A 12,371-nucleotide genomic window follows, 5' to 3' on the forward strand; every position below is an offset into this window, starting at 1 on the left:
AGCCTCACCTGTATTATCTCCTTTGTACACAGATAAGTTTGTAAAAACTTCTCCTAGTATATGGTTGTTTTTGCAGCAGACCATAGTGTCACACCTCTAACTACCATGAGCCAGATCCTCGGCTAGAGTAAATGGGCATAGTTCCATTGACTTTAATTCAAAGGCCTGCTAGCACAACTACAAGCCACCTGGACCCCCAACCAATAGTCCTCCATGCCATCCTACTCTTCACCCTCAGTATGTGCCCTCTCAGGATTCTTCCTTGGTATATTTGCCCTATTTCCTACATCCCCATATCCATGTCAATCTACATTTATAAATATTTACAAATAATTTTTGAACTTGCCTTGTATAGCCGTGAAAACAGCTCTGCACAAATATTCAGCCAGCCACTTTAAATTAAACTGTTGTTGTAGAGAGCATTTTTCCACTATGGTCAAACATACTGGGAATCATACTCCTTTCAGACACGTCCAACCCCCGCCAGGCAAACTCCAGATAACGTAGGTTTTTATTTTTCCCTGGTTGAAGCAAGATGAACAGCTCCTACCTTACAGTTTTTAAGCATGACAGTCCTCTAGTTTCTCATCTTCTCCTTGTTTCCTGACCCAGTGGCCTGACCAAGAAAACATTACTTCTTCCTTTTCCCCATCAGGGCTCCTCCTTCAGCATTCCCCTTGTTTCTTCCTTTATAATCGTTTTTAACGAGCCCCTAGTTAACCCTTTCCTTGTCAAATTTAGAGTGAAGTATCACAAACCACCACCATGCTGCTGGCATATTCCAAACCTAAAGATGGTGTAAATGGTCATGGGAGGATCACCCCAGTATAAGGGGTTCTTTTAATGTTAAACAGCCAGGATAGCAGCTCTTACACCTTCTCTGCTACCAGTATAGGGGACAGGATAGGGAATATGGCCAGGACTATATACCATGCTGATTTCCTAGAGGCTGTTGCTATAAATTAAAGCATCCTCATTCCCCTGTGCTGTGTGCCCCGCATCCAAAGCAGTGGATCTGGGCCCATGTTTAACTTTTAGCAAACTTTCCAGACAAACTATAGTGAGTCACAGGTGGCAACCACATTTTCAGGGAGAGAAGAGAGAGAGGATGAAAGGTACAGTGCAGAACATGCTGTCTCATGGTTTGGAACTGCAGTCACCATGCTTCAGATCCCCTGTCAATGCCCACAGCCAGGAGTGTTAACATAATGGTCCCTCTCTAGAAATGAAATGTATTAAGCCCTCACAAAATAAACAGATAACTCCTTTGGCCCTTCCAGATTCAAATCCTTCCTCCCTCATGGTCTCTACACATATTTCAGGGCTAGAGGCACCATTTCTATTGGCTTTTCAGAACCCTCAGAGCAAAGGAGCTCTCTGTCAGTCCCACTATGGACCCCAGGCCTCTTTGGAGACAGCTATCCCAAAATTTCTTCCTAGAACTTCAACTCAAAATCCTTCTTTCCTTGGGACAGGGTCTCCACAACTCATTTTCTTGGGGCTGTGCATGAATTCGGGCAGGCTTCCCCAGCCTACTGTCATTTTTATTCTTCCAATGAAGAGCTTCCCTGCAGGTCACCCCCAACTCTAGACATTCGTTCCCTATTTCTTGACTGAGCTATGAGCGCCCCTTTATAACTTTAGCCAGTAGTCACATAACTCAGGCACCTGGGCCCCTTTTCCCAATTTGGTCAGGTGATCTTCCTCAGAACTACATGTTCTTAAAGGGGCCATGACTTAGAAGAAGGTCTCCACTACCCTTAAAGGAGACAGGCCATCTTTTTTTTTTTTTTAATAGAGCACTTTGAGTTTGGGGGAAAACCCAGCTCTTCAAGGTACTTCAGCACGTGCATAACCTTATGCATGTGAATATTCATGTTGTTATGCACGTGCAGAAGCACCTTGCAGTGGTGCTCATGCATATGCCAGAAGGCAATGGACAGAATGCAAAGTAATCCTTAAAACCATGCAGTGGCTACTAATGCTCCATAATGTTATGGCTCACTCACTACAAAACAGTACCTCCTATCAGATCTAGCATATGTATTACATGCTTACTGAAATTTTAAATATGATATTAAGTTTTTTATATTATATGAATAGTTTAAAAACAGTCAGCAGTGATTTTATGAGATCAGCTTGATAATAGATCCCTTTATCCTTCCATTCTAAAGATTTTTTTCCCTCTTCTTAGTATTCAGGGCAGGGTGCACATAAGTCCCCCCTGAATACTGGGAAAATAAGCCCCTAAATTAATGACTGTTGAACCTCTTTCAATATAAGCATTTGAAAGAAAGATACTTAAGGGAAAAAGAAAATGACTTTTTTCCTGATCTTTTGAAGACTGAATGATTTCCCCCCATTCTACAGAAACAGATTCCAGACTAATTTTTCCTACTAGAGGCTTTAAAGTATAAAACTCATCAAACATCTTGTCCTCTGAGACAATGTCATCTAAGTTCAAAGGATGTATAGCCCTGCACAACTGATGTCTTATTTCAGAGCTAACGCCTTAGCTTTCATTGAATGTTTGATTTGATGAAATTAAACCAGTTTTTACACATTCTCTAAATATGAAAAAAAAATTAGAAGACACAGCTAAATCTCATAGATCTCTGGAAAACATTATATATATAATAAGAATATTTAACCAGGGGTAAAACATTCTTTTCAATCCATTTATGCCTATCTTTTTTTCAGGATAGATTTATAAGATACTGTTTTTTGCAGTTACTTTTTAAAGATTCTTATGACTGAAAACAAAAGTCATGCACATTATTCATTTTAATGAATGTTTTTCACAACAAAATACCAAAAAGAAAATCTCTGCATTAGAATCGGGTTCTGGTATAGTCATGGGTAAACATTAAGGAGTTTGGAGATTTTGTTTGGTCTGGGTTGCTAAAACAAAAGTCATTCGGAAAACCTCAAGATAACAGACCTCATTGTCTGAATTTTAGTAATACTGACTGAAGTTAGGCTTTTCTCACAATATTTCCAGACTTTTGAGGGTATTTTAGTTTTCTGTCTCAGCTGAAACAAGAAAGTGCAAAAATAGGTGTTATAGATCCACACTTCCTTTATAATTCATTGCTCCTAGCAATGGAAAATGAGGGACTAACTCCACCTCCACCCTGAGGTGGAATAATAATCCTTGATTAATTGGTTTAAGTTGTAAATTTGAATAAAGAAGTATTTCTTTTTTCCCAGCCTCACCCATTCTCAGTGATTTTTTTCAACCCTCTTGTAGCATGTGATGCTTCAGTTGAGAGGACACTATAGCAACAGGAGAAAATTAGATGCTGTAGGAGATTTGAAAGTCTATCAACTCTGAACCAGCTACTTATGACTTCACTCTATAATATTTGTGTTTAATGATGGAGTGTGAGATTTTCAAAGGTACCTAAGTGCACAAATCCCAAAGATTTTCAGTGGAACTTACACTCCTAAATCACTTAGGCCCAGATTTCAATGGAAGTTAGCTTTGAGGATATGGGCTCACTCAGTTATCATATTTATACAGTGACTTTCATCTAGAAGATTATGATCACACATACAGGAGGCAACACCATAAATAGTTCTTACTAACTAACTTTCCTTCATCCTTCTAACTCCAAGCTGGGTAACCCACTGATTTGGTCCCTTGTCTGCTCACTGGACTCCAAACCATCACCTGCAGCAGTCCTGAAGTGCATGCTTCTTTCCTTAGTCTCACCAAGCCTGAGTCCTAAACCCAGCTGCCTGTCCCCAATCAATAACTCTTGACTAATTCTTTAGAAACTTCCTTGAAGTGGCTCTTCTTGGTCCTTTTCTTATTGGCTCCAGCATTCAAGGTAAGAGACATCCAAGGCTCAGATTGAGCCAATACACATGGCACAGCATGCCAGGACCTCTTTTATGCTGTCCTTCTTGTTCTCCAGAATTAACTCTTTCACTTTTTTAAAAAAGTATCTAGCCCTTATAATTCCGGAGATAAACTCAGGTCACATTTTTGAGGCTAAGGAATGCAGTGATGTTTGCCTGTGCCTGAGAAGCTCAGAGAATAGTCCTAAGAAGTGAGGTCTACTCCATGGTGGTAACTCAAAAGCCCAGCAATACTACTTTCAGTAGCAACATTGTTAACTCACTGCTCATCAAGGCATGTAAGGAAGAAGAAAGAGGATCATGTTATGCAGATCTGCACAGCATGCCACAAGATACAGCTCCTTTTTGGCAGCACCAGTGAGTAGGCTTGGGAGAAACCACTACTTCCTCTTTACCTGATCAAGAAGGAACCAAGTCCACGGAGCAACACACAAGGACATTTGATTTTCTCATGGGCAAGGCAAACTCAAAAAGTCCATCAGGACATATTTGCCTCCCTGGGAAGAAGACACCTGAGGAGCCCAGCACACCTCACAGATGTTTTTGTACTCCAGTCAGGGGGAGATGAGCCCAATAATCCTGGAGAGCATGCCTAGCCTTATTTTTAATAAAACTGTGTATGGCATCTCCTTTGTGACGAGCTTATTTTGTGGATGGTACTTAGGAGAGTACAACTACTCTTCTGTGCTCCAGTCAGACCCTTGGAGTCATCATGCCTTGCCTTTCCTAGGCTGGGTCCTTAGAATCTCTCTCCCTCTCTGTGTGCCAGAGATCTTTCTGCTCACAGAAGATAGCTTCTACATTTCCCAGTTCTCACATCAACCTCACCAGTCCAACCCCAATGCTGCAGCAGCTCAGTCCAGGAAAGACAGTAATAACCCTCACAGAGTCAATGTTGATAATACTTAGCATGTGTGATGGGTGGCCCTTCACAAACAACTAACTTCTCTCAAGAGACCTGCATCCTGCTTTCTGGGCAGGAAGTATCATTATAGGAAAGTCTAGCAGCATCTTCAGAGAAGTGCTGACATTTCCAAGTCCCCTAGTTGCAAGGATCTGAACTGCTCAAGTAGCCTAAAAATAGACCAGCACTGTTGGCATCTGTGACCCTATTTTAGGGCATTTGATTTTGTATGTGGAAAATAAAGTAAAATACTACACGGGCATCCTAACAGGTGCATTATCATTTTTTTAGTTGAATGACACTTCCATTCTTATCTTTCTACTTCCTATCTGAGAAACTGTTTGTTTTCAGTAATACTTTGCACTTCCACAGTGGATTCCATTAAAAATAACCAGACAAGCAAACACTTACTGACCCACAATATTTGACTGTACCACAGTATTCTCTTTACATAGAAGGTAAATATATCACAGAAATTTTACCTATCAAGGGTGGGGCTTGTTACATTATTTTTTAAAATGATGTCTCATTAATAGGACCTTTCATGAACATATCCCAGAGTATTTTGCAAACATTAATTGCCAGTAAGCCTCAGGATACACATGTTTTGCTATAAAGTGAACCTAAGAGTCCCATCCCATCCTCCCGCTGGAAGCACTACACAACACTCTCTCCACTGTAAGGGATATTCTCAGTTCTGTTGGTGCTCCATGTAAGTTTGAAGTCCATACAAGATGTTGCAAATGGTATATGTCTGGGCTTCCTAGATTGGGCCAGGATGAAGGCCCAAAAGACAGTCATTACTGTCAAATTTTGGTGGAATCACCAGCTGGTTTTGTGTTGTGCTCTTCTTATTTAAGATGTGTGTTAACTAGGAAATTACTGGGACAGTTTCCACATATATCTTTGTATTTATACTTGGCAATGATATTTTACTTTTATTTATTTTATTTCTGAAGAAGGTTGTCAGCGTTCCTTGTCCCCACATATACTTTGGAATCCTGTATAAATCTTATCCACATCTTCAAGTCACTTTGAGTAATGATTTGATATGCCTCTTTTGCACTGATGCTGGCTCATAGCAGAAGGAAGTTTGCTGGATGGATATACGATTTGGTCATATTTTAACATTATGACAAAGTATTGAAAATCTTTCTGTAAAATGCATGTAAGAGATAAATAATACTCTGATTAACTTCCCTCAGTGAGTGGCTATAACTTGACTGTGGGGTACAGTGCATATAATGTAACAACTTTTTGGATACATATTTTGAATGCAGGATTTGTTCCTTATTTTCTAAAGCAGTTTCATATTGTTTGATTAATTACTGAACATGGAGATAAAGGGAACTTTGAAATTCATACCTTGGAGTATTAACGTGTACTCAGGACTAGATATAAATGTCAGAGAGAAAAAAGATCTAATGAACTCTTTATTGGCAAAATACAGTATTACAACTGCATAGAATTCTAAATGGTTTGTAGCTAGCATGTGACTTCAAATCAAAATAACCATAGGGATGCTTACTTACTACATGAACTTTCATCCAATGTTGATAACCTCTTCTTTGGGGCACTGTAGAAGACATTTGGTGTGCTAGAAGTTGTAGCAGCTAGTCATTTCACTGAGGTTTAGTAGATTTTAGTAAGGTTAGCAAATTGGCCAGGAAAGAAGCAGTGTAGCCATACAAGTACTTTTCTTGCTGGAAAATTACAACACCATAAGTTTTCATTTTCCCTGATGTCTTCCCTGCCATAATAATGGCTTCAGGATTTAAATCCTTTGCTGTTATTGTGACTTCAAAGCCATAAAACTGCAATTGAATGAAGCAGTTCATCTGTCATTATTCAAATATGAAGCAATTATGATGAAATAAAGATAGAATTCCACTGAGAAATACCTCCAATCAATTTTCACTTATATTTAACTAGAAACATAAAATGATACTTAGACAAGTAAGTTAGGTAATAAAAACTAGGAACATAAAAATATGAATTGCTGACCTATAACTTATTCATTTCTGAATGTTAGAAGCCCTGTAAATATATTTCACAAATATTGACAAAAGTCTATGCTTAGCACGGAAAATTATTCCTCGGCTGCTTGGAAAAAGTGACCAACTTCTGTGGGTACTAAGGCCAGACCCACAAAGGGACTTCGGCATTGCAATGCTCAGCACTGATCTGTAGGCACCTGGAAAGTCCCTGTACAATGTACGTGGAGAATTAGGCACCTTGGAACGTGATGCACAGAAGCCAGCACACCAGGCAGGGAGCCACCACAGTTAGCCAATAGGAGACACTGATGAGAAGAGTGTGTCCTAAGCCTCCCTCCTCTTAGGGAGTTTGGCACCTACTTCTGCTTGCAACCCACAACTGGGTGCCCCTCTCTCAGAATCAGGCAGCTCAGGGACCTAAGTAATTTCTTGCAACTAATGCCACATAACCTGGTAGGGGAGGAGGGGAAGAGAAGTATCTTATAATCTTGAGCTCAGTTTTTAGGGTACTCACCTGGAATGTGGAAGATCCCAGGTCAAGTCCCCACTTTGCCTGATGAGAAAAAGGGATTTGAACGGAGAGCTGCTATCCCTAAGGTGAGTGCCATAGCTACTGGACAGTAGAATCGTTCTCACTCTTTGTCAGGCCCAATTAATATTTCATTAAAATGGAACTCCAATAGGAGAGATTGAGAGTTCCTCAGATCAGAATATCCCATGGACCAATGGTATTTGGTACAGGCACTGATTTGCACCTCTGATTTTCCCAAGGCAGCTAGGGACAGCTATGAAGCCAGGTTTCAGAGGGACCTGAAGCTGCTGTAGAAGAACAGGGCCTCCAGTAACTCCTTCAGTGATCATGCACGTCTTGGGAGATGAACAACTTCAGGGGACTGAACTCCCTGTTTGTTCTGGAAGGAAAACTCTACCTTCGGTCACCCCCTATCCTTCCAGTTACAATATCTGTACAAAATTCTGCAAGTAGAACCTGTGCAGTTTCTACTTCCCCAGGGTTTTTCAGGAGTTGTGCATGATCTGAGCCCAAGTAATTAAGGAAATCTACACAAGAGTAAATTGTCCTGTTCAGAGAAGGATGACACACACAACTGACAGACTCCCCTTCTCTTTGCTATGAGATTCCCAAATATTGTCACAAATCTCTGTCAGTCCCATGGCATTTTTTTCAACACTACCAGAGTATTTTTAACCTCCTGCATCTTTAGATCCTTACATCTTGTAGTTTAATTTGAAAATGTAATTTCTTCCAACCATCCTAAAATTAAATCTGATCGCAATTAAAATCCAGTGGTACTGAATACTGAATTTAAATCCGAGACATAATTAGCTAGAAGCATTTTGGGGTGTATACAACTAATTACTTTAGCACATAATTATTTCTGATTTTAGTTTGACAATCATAACTAAAATCATTTGAAAATGTAGTTTATAACCTTCATTTCTTATACAACAGTTTTTCCACTAGATCTTTTCATTGAATAGTATGTAAAATACTGACACCTAATGTTAACTTTCAGTATTATTCATTTAATATTACTTTTGTATTGAGTTTGTGGAAAATATTTAAAATTAATTGCTGAACTGTAATTTTACTTTGGTAAAATCTTTATAGCCTCTAACATTTTAAACATAAGATGTTTGGAAACATTATGGATAAGCAGACACTGAATATATGTAAGAGAACAGGGGTTGTATTTGTCCTCAGGTTTCACTAGTGGAAGTAAGAGTATAAGTCAGAAAAGCTGAAGCATCAAGTGAATTTTGCTCTACCAAACTTCACTCAAATAGAATATACATCTATGTACATAGAATTAGCTAGTTAATGTTTACCCAGATGTTTTTAAGTGCCACAGAAGGGCAAAGTATGTAACATTCATTAACAAATTGTTTTCAGGTCATCGGTTGAGCTCTACAGGGAACAGGAAGAAATTTTCCTTCCTCTCCCTGCATGTTGCCCATGATCCAACAAAATATTTAGGCACATGATTATTTTTAATCACATAAGGAGTCCTATTCAAGTCAATGTGTTAAAAGCGATGCAAATTCTGAAGTACTTTACTAGACTGAGACCACAAACTTGTATCTCCCACTAAACCAAAGGGACCAGTACCTGCTAGTGACTGGTCTTCTAATAGTTATTTAGGACCAGGTTCCAACACTCCTACTTATCCCGAGTAGTCTACTTGTTGAGTAGTCCTGCTAAAAATCAGTTGGACAACTTGCTGAATAAGGTTTTGTTCAGCATGAGTGGTGGTGTCAGAATCTGGCCTTTTATTAGTAAACTTACTAAACATTATGTGGAGGACAAATTTGTGGTTACTCCACAGTATTATCAGCAGTGTGGTTGCTTCACAGGTGCTAGCAGAATTTCTCTTATGTTCTATGCCCTATATCACATTCAGTAATTCTTTTCATACACTACACTATATCTGCAAAGGTACTTTTCTAACTTCATCACATTATATGCACTCAGTCTTCTCCCACCTACAGAATGTCCTGATTTTATAGTGAAAATGCCTGTCCTTTAATCAAAAATGAAAACAAAGCTGTAACCACTGATGCACAGATACCTGAGCTGAAATTCAGTAAAGCTTCTTTAATTAAAAAGAAATTGTTTTAATATCATTGTAACTGCTATATCATCATGCTTCCCAGACCATTAAAAATCTTCTATTCCTTATATTGGTATTATATACATTGGTGGTCTTATTTTTGGCATGCACTGGTAATATCAATAAATGATTTATTTTGTAGGGTTTTTTTGGATGAACTGACCAGAGCTACTGAGCATTACATTCCCTGAAACTGGGGTAACATTAGTCACTGATACCACCACAACTGGTGATTTAACCATCACGTTGCTCTACTCTTGGATGGTTTCAAATCATGATAACATAAGGGCAATTGCTGTTCTATTCCCCATAAATCCTGGGGGAAATACAAGAGGCACAGGACCAGAGCTTCAGTATTTGATCCAGACCTAATACATAAGGCTTTTGGGGATCCCCCTGCCATGCCCCCTTAATATAGGAACATCCCCCACTAGTCTTGTTCACTGATGTATAGAGGTGCGTCAGAATAGGTGGGGATGTGGAGGGCATGCCTAGTGCTTTGGGAATCCTACTTTATGGAATGGTTTTTACAATCCAAAGCAGTTTAGTCCAAAGGCCTCCCCCACTCTTCTTTTGGCTTAAAATTCCAATAAAAAGAAGCTCTGAAGTTGCACGAGAGGCTATTTTCAGGAAGTATTGACCAGCATGTGAGATGTGATATTGCCTGCCCTGTTTGACATATCCTTGAATTACAGATAATCACATATACCAGGGGTCGGCAACCTCTGGCATGCAGCTTGCCAGGGTAAGTATCCTGGCAGGTCGGTTTACCTGCGGTCAGCAGATTTGGCCAGTCGCGGCTCCCACTTGCTGTGGTTCACCGCTCCAGGCCAATGGGGGCTGTGGGAAGCGGCACAAGCCGAGGGATGTGCAGGCCACGGCTTCCCGCCACCTGGCCCACCAGGGTGCTTACCCTGGCGAGCCATGTGCCAAAGGTTGTTGACTCCTGACATATACAAAGTTCTTGTCACATGAGAAAATTTCCCCATTAAACTTAAATCAGTTTTTAAATTGATTTGATTGAACTGGGGCAAATCCCTGTGTGGGTGCTCATATTTGAGTTTAACAGTAGGTTACCTTCTTTTTGTCAGACAGTGGGGTGTGATTAGCCATACCTAGTGGTTTGAGCACCAGGCAGTAGATGGATTGCAGGACCAAAGTCAGAAATCAGAGCAGAAAGTCAGAGCCAGGTTACCTGGAATTAGACAATATGGGAACGGGGCTGGATCCAAGTCGAGGTCCAAGACAGGCGCAAGGATCAGAACAAGCAAGCATAGCAGCTGTCACAGGTAAATACTTTGAATCACCACCAAATTGCTGCTGCTGGGTTTAAGAATGGTCTGCTGACTTTTCCCACCAATCAGGGAGTGTAGTTAATCATACAGCCTACTATGCAGGCCAGCTGTGCTTGTTAGGTTGCCTGGTTCTGCTGCAGGTACTGATTTCTGACATCTTTAACTTAAGCCATTTCCTAACTGACTTCAGCTAAACTAGTTAATAAGCCTTGTTTAAACCAAAGTAAGTGTTTAAAATCACAGTTATATAAATCAGTAACTTTCTCATGTAGACAAGCCCTGTCTACATGGGTGCAAATATATTACTCTCCTTGAAGGTCCCTCCCTTCATGATGCTGAAGTGGTGTAAAGTGGCTGTATTATAATGAGAATTCACCACTTTGGCCTTTTGAGTGAAACAAAAGCTCAGACTGTTTGTACCATTTGAGATTTCTCAAGCATCAACTAATGACTTTACCAAAACAAGCAGATTTTCTTTTTAAAATGTACTTATGATTTATTTAAACAGAATTGATGCCAATTAAAATGGCAAAATAGGTTGCAAACTTTTGGTACATTACTGAAGTAATAAGCCTAATATTTCCATTCTTTGTTATGCATCATATTGTTATAGTACAATGATATTTTATTTGTTTTTATTTATTGAAGTCTTCACTTGTTCCTCTTCCCAAGCTAATGGAATGAAGCTATAAAATGTTTTAGAAAAGCCCCATTAAAATGTACAGATCATAAGAACTTGTGGAGTCAAAGTCAAGAGGAAATATTAGCTTTAATAAAAAGTACAGTCTGATATAAATAACTATGCAATCACCCCCACCCCCTTTTTTTGTTGTTGCAAATTGCAGTGAATATAGCTAGTCTACTAGAAGGACAGAATTGCTCAGAAGAATAAATGCATCTTAGTCAGAAATAGATTAAAAGATACAGCTGAGCCATCAATAAGATCAGGATGGTGCAGCATTGTTTGCTGCTTGTTTTGCAGATGTAATTGCAGATCCCAGGATTTCAATAAATCTGTGTACATCATGGAAAGAATTGTAGAGAGGAACTGGGGCAACACGAAGAGCATTTGGTTCTCGCATGTCACACTGCAAAAGAGAAAAGGAATGTTTAATAAATTAATGTCACTTCAAATGTATTTGTCACAACAAAAAGCTCACCTCTTCCTTGCCTTCATGCAATATCACTAACTAAAAACCAGCCCACCCTCTCTCCCTAAAGTCTGGCTATTGCAGGTTGGAAGAAGAGAGATCCTTTTGTTTGCCAGAAGCTGGGATGGATCATGTGATGATTACCTGTTCTGTTAATTCCCTCTGAGGCACCTGGCACTGGCCACTGCCGGAAGACAGGATACTGGGCTAGATGGACCTTTGCTCTGTCCCAGTAGGGCCATTCTTATGTTCTTATGTACATCTTCAAGGTTGAGACAATAAAGATACAATGAATAATGGCATATTACAAGAACCTAGCTATGGGAGCAAGATTCTGGTCCATGCTGCTACCTCCTTTACACCTCTCTGGTGAAGTAAAGCACCTCCAGGGAACATCCCCAATGCAGAAAAAACATAGGCATCCCTACACATCCTCTCCCTTCTGTGCAACCCCTGCAATAGGGGGTGTTATGGGGAGTGTCCAGAGCACTCTGAACTCTGGCTATTCTGTGCTGCAGAGCTGATTTATG

At 39.9% G+C, this 12,371-nt stretch overlaps 1 protein-coding gene across 1 annotated transcript in view; it reads right to left on the reverse strand.

Moving 5' to 3' along the window:
* Positions 1-11,440: 11,440 nt before the first annotated feature.
* KYNU (kynureninase) overlaps positions 11,441-12,371 on the reverse strand; it is an 86,843-nt gene continuing 85,912 nt past the window's right edge. The window contains exon 14 of the mRNA XM_032788795.1: positions 11,441-11,778. Coding sequence (XP_032644686.1) covers positions 11,635-11,778 — 144 coding nt within the window. The 3' untranslated portion in view covers positions 11,441-11,634. The remainder of the gene's footprint in view (positions 11,779-12,371) is intronic.

This window comes from Chelonoidis abingdonii, chromosome 10 (genome assembly GCF_003597395.2).
Source record: "Chelonoidis abingdonii isolate Lonesome George chromosome 10, CheloAbing_2.0, whole genome shotgun sequence".
Lineage (NCBI taxonomy): Eukaryota > Metazoa > Chordata > Testudines > Testudinidae > Chelonoidis > Chelonoidis abingdonii.